Below are 22344 nucleotides of genomic sequence, written 5' to 3'. Positions count from 1 at the left end.
AAAGCTATTGGTAATCCATTAAATTATCAGTAGTAATTCAGCTGTTGCTGTATCTAAAAATCTAGGAAAGATGATATGGTGGATATGGAACTAACATTTATTAGTTCACAGTGGTTAATGTTTTAATCTGTTGTTTTCTGGAGAAGTTTTTATGTAATGTAATCTTTGTAATTCAAGAGTAATTCTGTTAATGCTATGAGACAAGTATTTTTAAGTATAAGTATCATGATGACTTACATTTTGGTCTTACCCAAAGCGATCATATCCCTTCAGAAGATTATGCATTACCTCTCTGCTGAATTTATCTCCTTTTTGGAGCTTGACATTTTGGAACACATTGACTTGCATTGTATGTACAAAAACACTTCAGAGATTCTTCAGAATATTTTTGCATAATACAGACGAAAGAAAGTCATAAGAGTTTGAGACAGCATGGGGATGAGTAAATGATAAGATCCCAGTTCACCCAAAGTTTTAGGATCTACTGGGCTTTGGTCTGCCATGCAAGTTGATACTACAACACATGCATGGAGGATTTCAAATATAGCATCAAAAGGCACTTTTTGTCAGTGGTATAGTTGGAGGGAAGCTGATGATGTTAATCCTTCAAATCCTATCAGTAATAGGATGTACGTTCATACTGTACGTTCGGTATTATATGAGTGCAATATTGTTGCAATGATAAAAAAATTAAAATAATTGCTGCACAAGATATTCTCTGTTCACTATCTATCAATATAATTTAACCTTGTTCAAACTAGTCTTGAAATTGATTTGGTTGAGGAAGCTGTTTAATGCTGTAGAAGAAGACAATTGAATTTCCTGGTATATTACACTTACTGTTTCCACACAATATCAAATCTGTGCTTGGTTTCAGCAGAAATGCTTAATAGACTATTTGCAGCCGCCTACACAGCGCCTTAGATTTCAAAAGTGTTCTTAGTGACCTGAATAGTGTCTGGCACACAGGACACACACACACACACACACACACACACACACACACACACACACACACACACACACACACACACACACACACACACACACAAAAACACAGTGGTGGTTGCCCAGACAACCCCCCAAGCTGGGATGTTAAAGTTCAAAACCCACAAGTTTGTTTTGCTTGCCAGCGACAGATGAGAAATTAAAGAAACGTGAGTTAAAGATGAGAAGAAATAATTCTATCAGTTCTCTCAAATGACTAAAGCACTTTTTAACATACAGAATGTAAATTACAAAAGGAAAAGGAAACCTTGAAGTCCACTTGAATGATGGCTCAATTAGCTTGTGTTTCAATAATGTGTGAGAGGTCAATGAATGAGGGTTGAGTAAGTAAACTTTGCAGACACCATCATCTACATGAGCCACACACAAACACTAATTGGCATCAGAATATACATTTAACTGCAAATCAAAAAAAAAAAAACTAGTGTCTTAATATTTTTTTCTTCCATTGGCTGAATATGAAAAGGCTTCATCTCTGGTGCTGTGTTCCTGCAGCTCTCTGTCTAGTATCACCACATCACTTCCTGTCTGTCCCACAAGAGCATGAGGCATCTGTGTGTGTGTGTGTGTGTGTGTGTGTGTGTGTGTGTGTGTGTGTGTGTGTGTGTGTGTGTGTGTGTACTTGATTATAATTTGGGGACAAATTTGTCCTCAGAAATGTGCTAACTCAGACTGAAGCTCCCTTTGGAGACATGTTTTGGATGTCCTCATGTAGAAATATTATCTAACCATAAGTTAAATTATATAAATATAATTTTTTTTGTTGTTGTTAGGATTAGTCTATAGTTATTCTAATTAGCTTTATATAAAAACAATCAGGCCAAGTCATTTTTATTTGTATAGCGCTTTTCTATAAAAGTCAATAAGATGAGTTCCCCCAATCAGTCCCACCAGGATTTCGCAGCACTTTTTCCTGATAATTACGGCCCAAAATTACTGAATTTGCAGCTGCTTTTCTCAAATATTGTGATGTAATATGCAGCGTTTTTTTGTTGTTTTGCAGTGAAAACTCACAAATCATCATTGCATACCTGTTTAATTTGTGTCAAAGATGGCGTAAATGCAAATACATGTAAATCATTTAGTAAACAATAACTTTCTATGCAGTTAGCAATAAATACACACAAAAATACATTTAGGTGAAACCTGTGATATAGCTATTGGAAGGTTAAATAGATGGTATATTCAGCCTAATTATTTGTGTTCTTGGTTTACAGATTTTTAGAAGACCTACGGTAAATCTGTAAACTAAAAACAGAGTGATTTCACACTGTTCTGACGGGGAACTAACCAGTTAATAAAGTTGAATAAAGTTACCTATGATTGGTCAATGACACGTGGCAGCTTCAAAAAGCAACCTAAAACATCCATTCTGTCGCCTCTCCCATTGAAAATTAATAGGGAACTTAACCGCCTTTATACACTATGAATAGATAGAACTGTGACTCTGCATGAGTTAAACATGGGCCTTATCTGTCTGCATATGACATATTTCATTTCAAATTATTGGTGCAATAAAAGTTATTGTTACATTATATGTAAATCTATAAATTTTTTATCATCAGAATCACAACTATTAGTTTGACAATTAATTGTTAGCCAAATTTCAGAATCGTGACAGCCCTACTGTGCGATATATAGAGTATTACACAATGAGATCATACAGAGTTTCAGTTGTTACAAATCAAACGCATGTCTCAACATTAATCATCACATCACTGGACATAAATAATAAACAGAGCATGTCTCCTTTCTTCTTCCTGTCAATAAACCAAGATCCAGCACGCTACTCTAGTCTTGACAGGGAGCCACCACTTCCTGATTGATTGGCCGTTATGCTGAGCTCTATTCCTTCCCAGAAAGCCACAGGGGTGAAAGTTGTGTGAAGTAAAAGCCACTTCTCCTGTTGTCTGCAGCTCCTTTAAGAGGTTCTAGTGGTCGATTCTCCACACCGGAACAAACCTCACTGTTCCCCGAACAGAAGAGCCAGATTATTGTATTTACTGAATACACATCATTTCAAAACTGTATAATACTACCACCCGTCCTGAGGAAAAAGACTACATATCTACCCATCTACCCATAACTTGAAATCAGTGAGGCAAAACCACATGGAAGTCAGTCCTTTCAGAGTGTACGGTTCCCTTAGTTAAGGGTTTATAAAGGCAATCATTAATGGATATTATACTATTAGAATACTCGATTCTGTTTGGCTGGAATGCAAGCATTACTGCACAGGTAGTTCTGTCCAGTATTAATCACTGTTCTAAATTGATGGGCTACTTAACGAGACATTGCAAGAGTTTTATGTCTCTGTTTTAATCGAAAAAAAATTCCATTGTTGAATAGTCGTTTGATCTCATTTTACGTAACATGAGATCATGTGAATCTCTAATGATGACATGCAAGAGCAGCACTGCAGCTCACGACTGACTGATGAGAGGAAGAATCACACAGATCACAGATGCACTCTAAACTTTCCAAACAGCTTCAGCTGATGTACATCACAAAGTACAGGTGAAACTCGAAAAATTAGAATATCGTGCAAAAGTTCATTAATTTCAGTAATTCAACTTAAAAGGTGAAACTAATATATTATATAGACTCATTACAAGCAAAGTAAGATACTTCAAGCCTTTATTTGATATAATTTTGATGATTATGGCTTACAGCTTATGAAAACCCCAAATTCAGAATCTCAGAAAATTAGAATATTGTGAAAAGGTTCAGTATTGTAGGCTCAAAGTGTCACACTCTAATCAGCTAAACACCTGCAAAGGGTTCCTGAGCCTTTAAATGGTCTCTCAGTCTGGTTCAGTTGAATTCACAATCATGGGGAAGACTGCTGACCTGACAGTTGTGCAGAAAACCATCATTGACACCCTCCACAAGGAGGGAAAGCCTCAAAAGGTAATTGCAAAAGAAGTTGGATGTTCTCAAAGTGCTGTATCAAAGCACATTAATAGAAAGTTAAGTGGAAGGGAAAAGTGTAGAAGAAAAAGGTGCACAAGCAGCAGGGATGACCGTAGCCTGGAGAGGATTGTCAGGAAAAGGCCATTCAAATGTGTGGGGAGCTTCACAAGGAGTGGACTGAGGCTGGAGTTACTGCATCAAGAGCCACCACACACAGACGGGTCCTGGACATGGGCTTCAAATGTCAAACGTCTTACCTGGGCTAAAGAAAAAAAGAACTGGTCTGTTGCTCAGTGGTCCAAAGTCCTCTTTTCTGATGAGAGCAAATTTTGCATCTCATTTGGAAACCAAGGTCCTAGAGCCTGGAGGAAGAATGGAGAGGCACACAATCCAAGATGCTTGAAGTCCAGTGTGAAGTTTCCACAGTCTGTGTTGGTTTGGGGAGCCATGTCATCGGCTGTTGTTGGTCCACTGTGCTTTATTAAGTCCAGAGTCAACGCAGCCGTCTACCGGGACATTTTAGAGCACTTCATGCTTCCTTCAGCAGACAAGCTTTATGGAGATGCTGACTTCATTTTCCAGCAGGACTTGGCACCTGCCCACACTGCCAAAAGTACCAAAACCTGGTTCAATGACCATGGTATTACTGTGCTTGATTGGCCAGCAAACTCACCTGACCTGAACCCCATAGAGAATCTATGGGGCATTGCCAAGAGAAAGATGAGAGACATGAGACCAAACAATCCAGAAGAGCTGAAGGCCGCTATTGAAGCATCTTGGTCTTCCATAACACCTCAGCAGTGCCACAGGCTGATAGCATCCATGCCACGCCGCATTGAGGCAGTAATTAATGCAAAAGGGGCCCAAACCAAGTACTGAGTACATATGCATGATTATACTTTTCAAAGGGCCGACATTTCTGTATTTAAAATCCTTTTTTTTATTGATTTCATGTAATATTCTAATTTTCTGAGATTCTGAATTTGGGGTTTTCATAAGCTGTAAGCCATAATCATCAAAATTATATCAAATAAAGGCTTGAAATATCTTACTTTGCTTTTAATGAGTCTATATAATATATTAGTTTCACCTTTTAAGTTGAATTACTGAAATTAATGAACTTTTGCACGATATTCTAATTTTTCGAGTTTCACCTGTATGTGAGAATTATAATGCAAAAATACTAATTAAGTAAATACAGAAGCACTGTCGTTGTGGAATAATTGGAGCAAGAGCTGCCTTTCAACTGAAGCAAAACATGTCGAGCATCTTTAAAGGAAACACCCTGGTGTTTTATCTTTAATGCAGTTATATTGAATGCGTTATAGCTTTATAATATGGAAGCAGATCATGAAATAACTACAAACTCCGAAACGGGCATTTCTCTGTGTGGTCAGCGCCTCTTCTATAAGATTGTCCCAATCTAAGGGGGAGAGACTGGACAGTCACGGGAACGCTCATCCCTTGAGCGCGCACGCTTAATGCAGCTAGATTATAACATGATGGCTTGCAAATTCATATCATAATATATGTGTCAATGTGCATTTCTTATTGTGAAGAAAATTAATAAGAGGGATTTCGATTTTTTGTGAGTTAAAGATGGATTGAAGTGAACAAAAAAGTGAGAGAGGTGTTTTAGAGAGATATTTAGACTTGCTTTTAGAGAATAGATCATGAATAGAAGTATATTTTGTCTTTACTGCACTCGCAGAAGTATAACCTGAAAAATAAAGTGAAAATAAGTGAAAAAATACACGTATATACAAAATACACTTATATTTAAGATATATTCTCTTAAAGCAAGTCTAAATATCTTATACTGTATGTTGCTTCTCAAGTAAATTTATCGTTTTTAGGATTTCTAGACAATTATAATGGAAAACCAGACAAAAAAAATATTTTTTTTTTGCAGTGAATTTTTTACTGAATTAAACTTAATAAAAAGTATTTTTTTTCCCTTTAATTCAGTGAATGTCATTTAGAGGTATTTTAATACAACCTCTTAAGTCAAGGCACAAGCTAAATAGTCGGTTAATAGCTAATGATTAATAGTTACAAAACTCGCCCGAATAGTCGAATAATCATTCTAATAATCGTTAGTTGCAGCCCTAATAGCAAGTATGTTGAGTCTTAGAGCTTAGATTAACCATCACATTACAAAACACAACATCAGAAGTGATGCATACTCCAAGTCATGCAATGACGTCAATAAATCAATTGTGAAGTGCTACAGGTAAAACGGAAAAGACAGCAATGTTCTTCAGCCCTGTATTACTGAGAATTTTGGAATTTTAACATGTAGGGCTGTCGATTTAACATGCTAATTTAGTGTGGTTAATTATATGCACAATCAATCAAGCAATTAATTATGCCTCCAACCTAAATTCCATAATAATTATTGTTCCATCCATCAGAGCAATTCAAGCTTGATTACCACCTTGATATAGTAGAGGGCAGCCAGCGCTCCAGCTGTACAGGCCTCACGCCTCGTCAATCCAACGAGCAGGCATCATACAGCCTTCCACAGATGACATGCTCTTACGCTCAATGACAGCTGGACCGAGAACAACAGAATGCAGGAATCTCGAGATGCGTTTTTCAAACTTTTAAAACATGTTTAATTTGACACAGCATCCTAAAAACACTGTGCTCATGACTAGAGGCACTGAAAACTATTCCGCAACTAAAGTGAGGTCCAAAAGTCTGATGCATGAGTACATAGACCAATAATTAAATATAGCAGACAGATGTAGGCCAACACTAGTTTATGTTTAATGATATGGAAAAAACAAACAAACAATATTTATATTTATTAGCCCTATATATTAGATTTATAATTATTTTAATTATTCTAAATTACCTTAATTTGGGGGCCTTTCTCTGTAAATATTGGTATGTGATTAATTTGATTAATTAATCTTCACATCATTTAATTAATTTGATAAAAAAAATGTAATCAGTTGAAAGTCCTAGTAATATGATAAACATCATCTAATATTGCTGCACTGCTTAGCGTGTGCCCCACACATGGGTGTGTTTAATGGGTGTCAATTTCATTCTTAAATCACAGCCTTAATGGATGACATACCAATGTCTCAGAGGTTTTCCCTCATCATGAACAGTAAGTGCCACTTTTAACTGTCGTGTCCGTATCAGAGAGATGCCATGTCCAGAAGATTAGAAATCAAATGGCTCATGTCACGAGGAATAACATTTTGTAAAAAGTTCATTGTACTATTAAAAGAATACTGTACATTTCAGAAGTCATTTTTTTTAATTCACATGGGGGCCTTCATTAATGCATGACCACCTCCACAGCAAGCCATCGATGGTTACTTTGACAGTCAAAAGGTGAAAAGGATAGAGCAGGACATATAGGCCTACTATTCCTGAACACCAAAGGGGACTTACATAGGACAGCTTCTTGTGCCCCTCTGGAATATTGTAATTATTTATCTATATAAACATTCACTAGAGAGACATCTTTGACTGTTGTCATGTGCCTAGCACTGTGTTTTGAGTGTATATACATCCTGGATGCGTTCTTGAGTCTATGTAGACATGCACTAGAGGACATCTTTTCCGGCAATATTTTAAGAGCGGAACAAGTTCATCTACTTCTGCTCCATCCACTGCTGCCGCTGGCTGCGAGAACCACGTACCGTCCTGTGTGTAAACAGACACAGAAGATGTGAGCTGTCACACCTGTGAAGACCAGCATCTCTACTTTGGCCTGTTTAAGAACCCCAATATCAGGAAAGAATGGTTGCGTTTGAACTTTTCCTGATTGCGTCTGTGCAGGATTATGTGTGTGCGACAAGTTTTATGGAATATTTTCATTTAATCATTCAGTTAATCCATTTTGATAATTGAATAATCAAAAAATATGCATGTTCTAAAGTGTCATTTTATATTATACCTCGGCATTGTTACTCTGTAATAAAAGTCTATTTTTGGAATCAGAACTTTGCGTCTCTGAGAAATCTTTGACTCGACTGTGCTTCGATTGCTGTTTTGGGGAATCTATCACAACCGTTTCACTATGGATTGTATTATATGTGTGTGTCATATTTCACTGCGGATTATGTGTTGGGCTTATATCCGCCTGTATTGCTAGTGAACCAGTCATAATAGGACTCAAGGTACGGTATTAAAAGATGGGGCACTTAAACCATTAGTGGAACCAACTGCAAAAAAAACTTAAGTAACTGTCTTTAAAATTATTTAAAAAAAAAATAATTATTAAAAGAAGAAAATGAAAATAATGTTCTTATTTAAATAGCTTTAATGTAGTTAGCTACTTTATGTAAGTAGCTTGTCTGTAGCTTGCAGCTTGGCATGCTAGAGTTTCGAAGCAGCTTAAAGGCTGGTGGGTAGTGAGATAACATCTTGACAACATTGAGCATTTAAAACTATACCACTATATACTATACAAGTTTCACAAGCTAAGAATGCTACTTTATTACATAACACACAAACTATCCTGATTACCACTAAGGTCAAGGCATCGTTTTCTCTAATTTGTGTGGAAGAAGAGCCGGTCATCCAACAAATGTTATTTATTTAATTTTCATCTCATTTTAGTTTGCAGAGTGGAAGCTGAATGGCAGGCGAGCAGATGCCTTCAGAGTATGCAGTTACTACCGCACACTTACCGGGACTCCAGCGGCCCACCATAGACACATTTTCAGATATTAGGTGATGTGAGAGTAAAGCTGATTGAGGTTTTGCAAAATGCACTTTTAAGGGCCTCCACCAATCAATATGCATTCCTGTGCGTCCCTAATGCAGCTGTAATCACAGAGTGAATGCATTTGGCCGCTGAGGCAGGGGATGCACATTGCTAAAGTGACAGAAGATTAGGTAGAGGGAAATGTGGAAATGAGTTAACTTGGTTTTACATGGGCTTCCTTGGAAATCTGGAATACTTTCATGTTGTATTGTGGCAAGTATCAAATACCAGGTAAAATCATACCTTACCATAGATAACAAAGTTTCATAGCGTTTTGTATGAGGCTAGAGTTTCAGCTCTGCAGACTAATTCTAACATAGTCTACAATGTGTGCATACACACTGCGTCAAACAATAACGTTGAGGGGGTTTATAATTTTTTGCTTTCTCACAACTCAAAATATAGTTACATTTGATCAAAACTAAGTTAAGGATTTCTGAACCCAAAACCTTTAACACTAAAAGCAGTACCAAACAAAACTGTAAAAATAATGACGGTTATAAAAGCAGATTTTCTGAACATTTCCCTGTCTTCCACTGGACAGTCAAACACACATTTTCGCCTAAAGGAATAGATCCCCCAATAATGAAAATTCTGCCATTATTTACTCCTAACCCTGATGTCATTCTAAACCCACATGACTTTATTTTTTTCTTCAGAAAATAATTTTTACCAAATGTCATGATTGTTGATTTCCATAAAATAGCAGTTTTCTGAAAGCCTATGATCACATTGTTTGATGAACAGACCAAAATTTAAGTCACTATTTACTCTCAAATTACATCAAATCATTTATCAACTCAATTTTACAGGGCCCAAATTAAATATTCAATCAATGATATCATTTGATTCGATTTGAGAGTAAATAATGGCATACATTTCTGGCTGTTCTTCATACAAAGTGATTGTATTCCTTCAAAGGCTTGAAATATGACACACAAATTGCATGGACTACTTTTATGATAATTATGGGTGCTTTTTTGGTGATTCACCATTAATAGAATATAACGGAATGCTTTATAGAAAACAGAGTTGGTAACATCCTTTAAAATTTCTCCTTATGTGTTCTGCAGAAAGTCATATTGGTTTGGAACGTGAGTATATGTGAGTGAGTATATAAGACAGAGATTCCTTTTGTGGGTGCACTTCTCCTTTAACATCACTTTAAATGTGTTTTTGGTTTATATGTTCAAAGAAAGAACAGTGACCTTTCATCAACAGCATTTTTATTGTATTTTTTATCAAGCAAGCCAAATATGTATATTATGACTGTTTTACAACAGGGGTTGTACAGTCCCAGACTGCAGGAGGGGGTTGGGCGTGGCAGGCATCAGTGGGCACACAGCCACTGGGTCTCTCCTGACCCGTAGCCTCCCCTGATGACGACAGTGGTGCACTACAACTCTGCAGGGAAACGCAATGAAAACAAACGCGGTTCCTGCCTCTAACATCCCAGTATTCCTGAAATTAAACTCTCAAAAGAACCTTTGACTCCTAAAACCCCTCACCATTGTTCTGCTTCCTTGATTACGACTTGCGCGTGTGCCACTGTTTATATTCTGCCACTCCCGTCATGACCTCACACCAGAGCTACAGTGTTTTCACAGACTCGTAAAGATCATTATTTAATATAAACAGTTAATGCACACACACACACACACACACACACACACACACACACACACACACACAAACACACACACACACACACACACACACACACACACACACACACACACACACACACACATATGTCCAAAGGTTTGAGATCACAACTGAAAATGCTTCTGTTTTGCATTTTTCTAATTTAATATACTTTTCCATTACAAATTATATGATCAGCATAACAATTTAAGTAAAGCTTGAATTGAAAAATCCCCCAAAAATGATGTTTATTTCTAGGTTTAAATTAAAGCATTAAATCCTAACACCAGTATCCACAAAGTGTTTTCACTAACCCTTTTCAAAAGAACCCAAGTCAGACTTCTTAAAGGGGAGTTCATTACTTCTTGATGTATGTATTAGATTGTCCCTGGCCTTAAAAGTGGTCCACTTTCTCAGGTAAAATAAGGCAAAATCCTCAGCCGCTTGGGGCTTCAGGTCAATGGATGTATTCACCACCTTACCTCCCTAGCTGGGTAGGGGTGGTCTCCGCAGGGTCTGTTCCCCCTGAAAGAATAGGAAATTGGGTAAGACCCCCTTCCCTCAGTGCGTGTAAGGGCCCCGGCTGTCTATTGCTCTATGCGAGAAACATAAAGAGAAAAGAGGCCCAGCCAGGCTTGCCCGTTCCCAGGTTGGCAAGCGTCGCCTTGTTCCCCTGTCAGGGTAACCAAAAGGATTCTGACGACTTTGGTGGGGCATTGGGGAAGGGTACGTGTAGTCTGATACAGCTGGTCGTCTGGCACGTAAAAAACACCTTCCCGCTCCTGTGTCAAACCACGTACACGGCTCAGCGCATGGCGTGATTTAAATTGGACCCCTAGTGTTGCTTCTCCGACACAACGTAGAGAGAGCGACAGAAGGGGAACGTCTAGGTTATGAATGTAACCTCCATTCCCCGATGGAGGGAACGAGACGTTGTGTCCTTCCCGGCCACGTCGCTGAGCCGAGCCGCTGTGGTGGCCGGACCATTTCCGGCTCCTCAGAAAAATTCTGAATGAACTCTAGTATTTGCCTCGCCTTTATACCCGTATGTCCGGGGGCGGGGTATGCAAATACTGACAGACAACTTCTCATTGGCCTTTTTTCATAGATCAGAGGTATATTCAGTGGCTCAAGAGAGACCCCTAGTGTCGCTTCTCCGACACATGGTCTCGTTCCCTCCATCGGGGAACGGAGGTTACATTCGTAACCTAGACGTTTTGTGCTATGGCAAGTCCACATTTCAAATCATTTTTGGATAAAACAGATATTGTGTACTCCGTGCCAAAAAGGACCATCAAAGCTGTTATGAGCATCAGGTCCAAAAGCCAGTGTCTGTCATGGTGTGGGGGTGTGACAGTGCCCATGACCAGTGGCGCAAAAATTGGGTATGCGCTATATGCGGCGCATATGTGCGATGGAAAAAAAAAAAAAAAAAAAAAAATTATAATTTATATAAGTTTTATAAATTTATATAAAATTTATATAAAAGTTATATAAGTTAAATATAAAAAAGTTATATAAATTTTAGAGGACTAACAGGCTAGAGTAGGCGCCGGCACCCTCATAAGATTCCATCATATAATTTATTTTGACAGAAGTGTAATATCGCGACGCGAGCGCTGAGTGAGCAGCAGGAGTGAGTTGTCGTTAAAACTCAAAGATGGATAAAGCAAAAAAGCTGTCGGGGGCTAAAAACAGAAAAAGAAAGAGGGAAAAGGAGATTGCATGTCAAGGGATGCGACAGCAGCTTAATAAGTGGATGGTGAAAGGCAACAGGTAGGATTTAAAGTGTGACGTCTGTGCTTGGAAGCTTGCAAATATTTATGTTAACAGACTAGCTAGCGTTTGCTAAGACTGGGAATGTAGAAGCCAGAATATGTAGCTAGCTAGCTTAGAATATGCAAAACCGAGGTTGCTGAGCTGAAAACTGAAAAATATAATGTAGCATGTACGATAAATGACAAGAATCTGGAAAACAACTAATGCAATATCTCTGGTTTACCATGGAATCATGCATAGATTTGCTAGCAAACTTGGAGGCTTGCAAATATTAATGTTAACAGACTGGCAAGTGTTTGCTAACTTAATGCAAAATAACATTGCTGATATTTACATTTAGATTTTGGTTAAACCCTATGGTAGGGTCACATCTCTCTCTCTTTAAAAATCTGTGCTATGTGTGTGTGTGTGTGTGTGTGTGTGTGTGTATATATATATAAAAAGAAAATATATATATATATACATATATATATATATATATATATATATATATAGCACAGACCTTTAAAGGGAGAGAGAGATGTGACCCTGTAATTACATATCTATATATATATGTGTGTATGTGTGTGTGTGTGTGTGTGTGTGTGTGTGTGTGTGTGTGTGTGTGTGTGTGCCATATTTGTACTTTTTAAAATCCAAAATGTTAATGTAATTTCAACAGCAGCACAACCTTACTGCATAATAGTTGTCTTATATGATGCCATCACTAGGCTGATTTAAGAATTGAATTTAGGCTGCTTTCTTTAACAGTGAGTTCATTTCTTTCAGGTGTGAGGATGGTGGATCAGGAAAGACAGGGGAAGGCAACAGGTAGGTCTAACATTAGGTGGAAGTGTAGAGGGAGCCACTTGATACCAACAGATTAATTTATTAATATTATTGATATGGAAAAAGTAATATGGAAAATCTATTACATAATGTTTGTTTGACAATGTCTTAGTGGAGAAGAACACAGGCAAGGGGTAAAAGAGACAGACATGATGTCGGCAATGGCATCAAGTATAGAGGAGACCAGTGATGACATCAGGTAGGAGTTATATTAGTTAGACTACACAAAACTAAATGTCCAGTATATATGTACATATATACCGTAGGCCTACAGTGGCTGTCTGATATACTTTCAAATAAACCTTTATTATTTGAAGCCCATACATGATGATGTCCGGCAAACGTATTTATTTATGTGTGGGGGCGCCAGAATTGTTGCTGCATACCCCTCTAACACTGGGTAGTTGCGCCCCTGCCCATGACATGGGTAACTTGCAAATCTGTGAGGGCACCATTAATGCAGACAGATATGTATACATTTTGGAGCAATAAATACTGCACTCTAGACGCTGTCTTATCAAGGGACGTTCCAGGATTTTCCAGCAGGCCATTGCCAAACAACATACTGACCGGATTACAAGTGCATGACTGCATAAACAGAGAGTACGGTGCTAGATTGGCCTTCCAGCAGTCTCCAATTGAGAATGTGTGTTGCATTATGAAGTGCAAAATATGCAACGAAGGTCCTGTACAATTGCTTAATAACTTAACAAACTTGTGTCTTCAGTGGCCAAACACTTATTAAGTGTTATAAGAAGAAAAAGTGACGTTGCACACTCTTATTACTCAACTTATCTGGAGCATGTTGCAATCATCTAATTTGAAGTGAGTGTATATTTAAAAACAAATAAAAAATTCACAAGGTAAAACATCAAATAAATTGTTGATGTAGTGCTTTCAATATAGCACAGGATGAATAGAATTTACAAATCACTCCTTTTTTTGGTTTTATTAACATTTTCCATACTATCCCAGCTTTTTCAGAATTGGGTTCACCTCAATTAACCTACAAATAATGAGCAGTGTGTTGATTAGTTAGGAGTGTTGGTGACTCACCATCATCCAGGTACATCTGGTCAAGCTCCTGCGACTCTCGTTTGATGCTGATGAGTGCAGGGGGGCTGTCGGAGCTGCACTGGTTTTGTGCCGTACCAGCAGTGGGTCGGTAAGGACTACATCTGCGATACAGAGGAGGATCACCAGGGTCGCTGACGTCAGAACTGCCCTGAGGCTGAAGGGTGCTGTAGCATGCGTGCTTGGGAGAGTTAGATCGGGCAGCATGTGTGGAAGTGTTTGGCAGAGAGTTCATGCTGTGTTTTAAAGAGTGGTCGGTGAGGTTGTTGAGGCACTTGGTGAAAGATGCAGGAGACAGATCATGTAGTTCAGTGCTGGAGCGGGTGGACTGGTGGATGCTGGGACCGTGTTCCCCTTCAACACCAGCATCAGTCCGTCTCTGCTTGAGACAGTAAGACAGCCCTGATCCCACCGATTTCCTCACCAGCTCACTGTTATCAAATGGCTCACTCTTTACTACAGCAGCTGGAACCAAAAAATGGACACAATGAAAACGAGAGCATGTCCGTGAAGGAGAAAGTGAGAGAGAGAGAAATGTAACAGCAGTCCTGTTTCAATACAACTTCTACATTTTATTTAGGCCCAAAATCAGAATATCGCAAAAACATTTGCGAATAAAGCAGCATTTTCATCCCATGTGCAAAATCGTCACTTCTAAGGAAATTACTCCAAAATGGAAATTGTAGCCACTGGGACTCTTTTATGAAATTGATTACTTCTTTAATCTCGTGTTTGCTTGTGATCAGTGGCAGATGCTTTATATCTGCGAACGAAATTGTATCAGTCGCTTGTCACAGTCGCAGCTGGTTAGGAAAAAACTCGATATGCAGAGGTCATCCATATTACCACTCGTCACTTTATCAATGTATTTTTCTGCATGACGTCTGTGAACTAATCTGTACTTATTATGTTTGGATGGACCTACATTTTGGAACATGTTTTAAAACATATTTTCTAATTTCTTCTGTTTACTCTACAACCTTTCACAGAGAACGCGCATTATATTTTGAATGATTTTTACCTGTAACCAGTTGATAACCAGATCTATTGGTATTTTTGGTGGCCTAAATGGCACATAAAAACTAAATGAACTAAGGAAGGTTGTTTTGAAACTGTTGAAAATAGTCTCTTCCTGACTAAGTGGGCGGTTCTTGGCCAGAATAAGCTGCAAAGTTGAACAGACTTGATGGCGCAAATCAAAAATCTACAGTATGTGCACCCTATGAGCACATACAACATGGTCAGTTTATTTTGAATTGCAAGAATTATCATGAAAAAACACTTTTGCACTTAAATATTGTCTCTTTGTGTCTTGTTAAATTAAACTTACATCTCTGTGTTTTCTTAAAAAACAAAGAAACATGAAAATAAGTATACAGAATATTTCCTATAGACTTCTGGTGCATGAAAACAATTGATGGTTTTAAAATACCAGGTAATATTTGAAATAAATGACCTCAGGTTACATTAACACTGAAATGACTTCCTTGTAGTGCACTTGGCTAATGTTCTTGAGGAAGGGCACTTCCTCTATATAAAGTTAAAGTTAACATACTCAATGCCAAAAATGTGCTTATTTAATTAGAGACCTAGAAAAGTGCATACGTTTTCATTTATTTAATATATTTTCTTTGCTTCCATTTTTTGTCTAAATCGTACAGCTTATCCAGGTTTAAATGGGGTTTTAAATAGCAGATTTTCAGTGGCGTCTCAGACTTTAGGATCCTGCTGTATGTTGCAGGATTGTTGTCTTGAGCCTAATCAGAAAACGTTCATGGGATAGTTCACCCAAATTTCTTTTAATATTGTTATCACATTGTTCCAAACCTGTATGACTTCCTTTCCTCCACGGAACACAAAAGGAGATGTTAGGCAGAATGTTTAAGAATGACACCATTCAATTTCATTGCATCTTTTTTCCATACATTGAAAGTCAATGGTGAATGAGGCAAAGGTTCCATCTAATATCCCCTTTTGCATTCCAAAGAAGAAAAAAAAAGTAATATGGGGTTGAAATCTGGAGGGTGGATAAATTATGCCATTATTGTCATTTTTGACATTTAGAATTATGCTTTTTCGACAGAGGTCCTGGTGATATTGTGAGATCTGCATGTGTTTCAGTGATCTCAAACAACTTGAAAAGAAAAGAAGAGAATCGATGAAGAAAATGAAAACAGATACTTCATGAGAGATGAAAAGCTCAGCTGGCTTTGAGGATGTAAAGGGTTTCGCTCCAGGATTTGCCCAGCTTCAGTTATTCTATAAAACAAAATTTTACAGCTGAGAGCTGCTGTAACCTTAAACCTCAAAATATTGAAAGATGGAAAGAAAAACTGTTCTTTATGTAAACGTGTGAATATTAACCGTTTTAACCACAGTCAGTGTTTTTCTTCAATAAAAACAACAGAATGTAGCTGTTGGGCCATCAACAATGTATAGTTTTTCTTTTTCTTTTTTAATCTTTTGTGACAGTGTCACAAAGTTGTTGTTTAAGTGAGGCAGTGTCAAAAAAACTATGACTCATTCATTCATTCATTCATCTTTATATACTGTATACTTATATACTACATCACGTGTTTAAAACAAAGAATGTGTATGTCAATATACACTCACCTAAAGGATTATTAGGAACACCATACTAATACTGTGTTTGACCCCCTTTCGCCTTCAGAACTGCCTTAATTCTACGTGGCATTGATTCAACAAGGTGCTGAAAGCATTCTTTAGAAATGTTGGCCCATATTGATAGGATAGCATCTTGCAGTTGATGGAGATTTGTGGGATGCACATCCAGGGCACGAAGCTCCCGTTCCACCACATCCCAAAGATGCTCTATTGGGTTGAGATTTGGTGACTCTGGGGGCCATTTTAGTACAGTGAACTCATTGTCATGTTCAAGAAACCAATTTGAAATGATTCGAGCTTTTTGACATGGTGCATTATCCTGCTGGAAGTAGCCATCAGAGGATGGGTACATGGTGGCCATAAAGGGATGGACATGGTCAGAAACAATGCTCAGGTAGGCCGTGGCATTTAAACGATGCCCAATTGGCACTAAGGGGCCTAAAGTGTGCCAAGAAAACATCCCCCACACCATTACACCACCACCACCAGCCTGCACAGTGGTAACAAGGCATGATGGATCCATGTTCTCATTCTGTTTACGCCAAATTCTGACTCTACCATCTGAATGTCTCAACAGAAATCGAGACTCATCAGACCAGGCAACATTTTTCCAGTCTTCAACTGTCCAATTTTGGTGAGCTCTTGCAAATTGTAGCCTCTTTTTCCTATTTGTAGTGGAGATGAGTGGTACCCGGTGGGGTCTTCTGCTGTTGTAGCCCATCCGCCTCAAGGTTGTGCGTGTTGTGGCTTCACAAATGCATTGCTGCATACCTCGGTTGTAACGAGTGGTTATTTCAGGCAAAGTTGCTCTTCTATCAGCTTGAATCAGTCGGCCCATTCTCCTCTGACCTCTAGCATCAACAAGGCATTTTCGCCCACAGGACTGCCGCATACTGGATGTTTTTCCCTTTTCACACCATTCTTTGTAAACCCTAGAAATGGTTGTGCGTGAAAATCCCAGTAACTGAGCAGATTGTGAAATACTCAGACCGGCCCGTCTGGCACCAACAACCATGCCACGCTCAAAATTGCTTAAATCACCTTTCTTTCCCATTCTGACATTCAGTTTGGAGTTCAGGAGATTGTCTTGACCAGGACCACACCCCTAAATGCATTGAAGCAACTGCCATGTGATTGGTTGATTAGATAATTGCATTAATGAGAAATTGAACAGGTGTTCCTAATAATCCTTTAGGTGAGTGTACAGTACCAGTCAAAAGTTTGGACACACTTGACTTTATGTTTCACATAATCTAAAAAACTTTTTTATCAAAAGGCTTATGCTTAACGGTTGAAATAAGCTTTGTGGATAAATATAAATTGTGTCTATGTAGGTAAAATTTATTTTCAAAACAAACATGACATGTTTTGAAATGGAGGAGTTGCAGCCAACAGTTAAGAAAACGGGGTTCTGGGTATCTCAGCATGCAAAGACGCTGACTACCACACCTGGAGTCACAAGTTCGAATCCAGGGAGTGCTAAGTGATTCCAGTCAGGCTTCCTAAGCAACCAATTGGCCCGGTTGCTAGAGTGGTAGAGGCACATTTGGTTAACCTCCTTGTAGTTGTCACAAATATCAGTGAAAACTCCCCAAGTGGCCAACGGAGATCTAGCTCTCCTGAATATTGACTTTTAGACTACATTTCCCATATACCCACTCTCCTGGTCTGATTCATCTACAGCTGTTGCCTATTACCTTCCTCTATTTAAACCCTGTTTGTTTATTCATTCATTGTGAAGTCTTGTTTGCCCCGGCTGCATTTCTGAGCGTTATTATTACCTGCAATTCTTGTCTGTGTTATCGACCCTGCCTTGTACCTCCGTTTACGTCTGTTAGCCGCCTGCCTTTGTATTGTTTAACCTGGAAAATTATTATTGCTGTCTGCCGCCTGCCCTGAACTTTTGCCTGTCTGATTACGATTCTGCCTATCACTTATAACTCTGTTTACCTGGTTCTCGACCCTTGCCTGTTCCACTGTGATTATCCTTGTAATAAACCGCATATGGATCCCACTCAACCTGAGTCGTCGTTACAGTAGTCGCTATAATGTGGTTCTCGCTATCGGTGTGACATGTGGAGAGTTGTGTGTGGATGCCGTGGAGAATATTGTGAAGTCTCCACACACGCTCTGCGGTAATGCGCTCAACAAGCCACGTGATAAGATTGACTGTCACAGACGCGGAGGCAACTGAGATTCGTCCTCCACCAACCGGATTGTGGCGAGGACCTAGGGCACATTGGGATTTGGGCATGCCAAATTGGGGAGAAAAGGGTAGAAAGTACACCCCATGAAGATGTCCTTCAAAGACTCCTTCAATACTGCTTAAAAAGCATGACAGGATGCACCTTAATTAGATGTTTGAGAGGATAATATAAGAATATTGTCAGAGTGCAACAAAAGGATCCAAATGCAAAAGGTAACTCAAATCAAAGTCTTTAATGGTCAACAACAAAGGAAGTCTGTAGTGGATAACACAGAACTGGAACTCAAATGATGCTCCCCAGGAAGACAGCTACACAGAGGATACTTGTCAGGAGTGGAAACGTGGAGCAGAAAGTTCACTCGAACAGAAGGTACTGGTCCTTGTAGAAAGTAGCTTGAGCAGAATAAGCCTTGTAGAAACTCACCACAGCAGATAACAGGATACACTAAGACGAGCGCAGCTACACATGACAAGACATGGTGAGTAACTGCTGACAGATGAGAGAGCATTACACAACGCGTAACACACACAATAATCCGACACAGAACAGAGAGAGCAAACACCAGAAGTAGACAGAGTAATCAGACAAGACTAGAAACAGGTGTCACTGCAAATCAGCGCGAGCGCTGATTGAGATGATCAACAGGTGATGCCAGAGTGCAAACATGTAAGTGTGTGTGTGCTGGTGTGTGAGATGAGTGTGTGAATGAGTGTGTGTAGTGAGAGAGAAACAACCCAGATCCTGACAGTACCCCTCCCTCAACGAGCTCCACCCGGCGCTCCTGAGGGAGAGGCCTGGCGAGCCCGGTAGAAATCCTCGATGAGCGAGCGGTCCAGGACGTCCCGGGCCGGGATCCACCGCCTCTCCTCAGGACCGTAGCCCTCCCAGTCCACCAAGAACTGGTGACCACGCCCTCAAGGGCGAACATCAAGCAGCCTGTGAACTCTGAAAATGGAAGCCTCTTCGTCAAGAGGTGGAGGAGGAAGGGTGGGACGGGTGGGAGCGCGAATGATAGGCTTAATACGAGACACATGAAATACAGGGTGTACCCGGCGTAACTGATGAGATAATCTTAGCTTGACAGCTGCCGGACTAAGGACCTTCACAATAGCAAAGGGACCGACAAAGCAGGGCATAAGCTTACGTGAGCCCTCGTGTATAGGTAGATCTTGAGTGGAAAGCCACACCTTCTGCCCACATACGTATCTAGGGGCTCTAACCCGACGACGATTCGCAGCTCTACAAGTTCGTGCTCTAGTGCGACATAAAGCCGATCTCACTCTCCTCCAAGTACGCTTGCACCTTTGAATATGGGCCTGTACGGAAGGCACGGAAGTCTCAGAGTCTTGTGATGTAAAAAGTGGAGGTTGGTAACCGAGACAGCTCTCAAATGGGGACAACCCAGTAGCGGACGACGGCAGAGAATTATGGGCGTATTCAGCCCAGGACAACTGATCGCACCAAGAGGCAGGGCTCTGTGAAGTCAAGCTGCGCAACATGCGTCCGAGAATCTGATTTGTTCGTTCGGCCTGCCCATTAGTCTGAGGATGGACTCCTGATGACAGACTGGGGGATGCCCCAATCAGTCGGCAGAATTCCCTCCAGAACTGAGAAGCGAACTGAGGCCCTCTGTCAGAAACAATGTCTGAAGGAAGACCATGGATCTTAAATACGTGTTCGACCATTACTTGGGCGGTCTCACGAGCGGACGGTAGTTTAGGAAGAGGAATGAAATGAGCTGCTTTAGAAAAACGGTCGACCACAGTGAGAATAACCGTGTTGCCGGCAGATGACGGGAGACCGGTAACGAAATCTAAAGCAATGTGCGACCATGGGCGTGACGGAATGGGAAGTGGTCTGAGAAGGCCAGCAGGCGGAGAGTTGCCTGATTTTGTCTGGGCGCAGACAGGACACAATGCTACGAACCGACGAATGTCACGTTCTCTAGTGGGCCACCAAAATCTCTGGCGAATAGCGGCCAAGGTACCCCTAACACCGGGATGCGCGACTAATTTAGAGGCATGACCCCACTGGAGAACGGCTGAATGAGCGGTCTCGGGAACAAATAACGTACCCTCTGGGGCACGAGGCGGTCTGACAACGTGTGAAAGAGCCCCCTTTACGGCCTGTTCGACTCCCCAGACGACAGCTCCGACCACGCAGTGTTGGGGAACAATAACCTCCTTGGTCGAAGCCTCCACTGAAGAACCGAACTGCCGCGAGAGAGCATCGGGTTTAAGGTTCTTGGAACCTGGTCTAAACGAGATCGAGAAGTCAAAACGACCAAAAAATAACGCCCAGCGGGCCTGACGAGCGTTAAGTCTCCTGGCGGAACGGATGTATTCGAGGTTCCGGTGGTCAGTCCAAACAATAAATGGAACACTGGCTCCCTCCAACCAGTGCCGCCATTCCCCCAGAGCTAACCGAATCGGCAAAAGCTCCCGATTACCCACGTCATAATTGCACTCAGCCGGCGAAAGACGATGGGAAAAGAAGGCGCATGGATGAACCTTGTCATCAAGAGAAGATCGCTGTGACAAAATAGCCCCCACCCCAACATCGGTGGCATCGACCTCGACTATAAATTGTCTCTCAGGATCCGGAGTGACTAAAATGGACGCGGAGGTGAACAACCTCTTGAGTCGATCGAATGCATCTTGCGTCACCTCAGACCAAACGAAACGAGACTTGGTCGAGGTGAGAGCAGACAGAGGGGCCGCGACTTGACTAAAATTACGAATAAATCGTCTGTAAAAGTTAGCGAATCCCAAAAACCGCTGGAGAGCAACACGAGAATCCGGAATAGGCCAATCGAGAACCACCCGCACCTTCTCGGGATCCATGCTGATACCCTCAGCAGAGACCACCGAACCCAGGAACGTGACCGATCGAGAATGAAATTCACATTTCTCTGACTTGACAAAAAGGCGGTTCTCGAGTAGTCGTTGTAAGACTCGGCGAACGTGTTGGATGTGTACTTCGAGAGAGGGTGAGAAAATGAGGATGTCGTCTAGATAAACGAACACAAAGACATTTAACATGTCTCGCAAGACGTCGTTGACTAATGCCTGGAATACAGCGGGAGCATTGACCAGCTCGAAAGGAAGAACGCGGTATTCAAAGTGACCAGTAGGGGTGTTAAAAGCGGTCTTCCATTCGTCTCCCCGCTTAATACGAACGAGATGGTATGCGTTACGTATATCCAGCTTTGTGAAGACTTTTGCGCCCTGCAAGATTTCGAAAGCCGACGACATAAGGGGCAAGGGGTAACGATTCTTGACCGTTATGTCGTTCAGCCCCCGGTAATCAATGCAGGGACGTAACGAGCCATCCTTCTTCTTCACAAAGAAGAACCCAGCACCGGCAGGAGAGGAGGATGGGACAATAATCCCAGCGTCAAGTGACTCAGAGAGGTATCTTTCTAGAGCCTCCCGTTCGGGCGCAGAGAGAGAATATAATCTACCGCGGGGTGGCGTGGTGCCAGGAAGGAGATCAATGCTACAATCGTAAGGGCAGTGAGGCGGTAAGGAAACG

General features: G+C 40.5%; 1 protein-coding gene across 2 annotated transcripts in view; it reads right to left on the bottom strand.

The window, feature by feature from the left end:
• The window catches only part of LOC127657562 (nuclear factor of activated T-cells, cytoplasmic 1-like), a 116314-nt gene that overhangs the window by 18206 nt on the left and 75764 nt on the right, over positions 1 to 22344 (bottom strand). Inside the window, exon 9 of one of the 2 annotated variants that reach the window (XM_052146419.1) lies at positions 13961 to 14443. The exons of the other annotated variant lie outside the window; for it this stretch is intronic. Within the exon in view, the coding sequence (XP_052002379.1) occupies positions 13961 to 14443 (483 nt within the window). The remainder of the gene's footprint in view (positions 1 to 13960; positions 14444 to 22344) is intronic. 2 annotated transcript variants of the gene reach the window in all.

This window comes from Xyrauchen texanus, chromosome 17 (genome assembly GCF_025860055.1).
Source record: "Xyrauchen texanus isolate HMW12.3.18 chromosome 17, RBS_HiC_50CHRs, whole genome shotgun sequence".
NCBI lineage: Eukaryota > Metazoa > Chordata > Actinopteri > Cypriniformes > Catostomidae > Xyrauchen > Xyrauchen texanus.
This window is presented reverse-complemented; position numbering and strand designations above follow the sequence as displayed.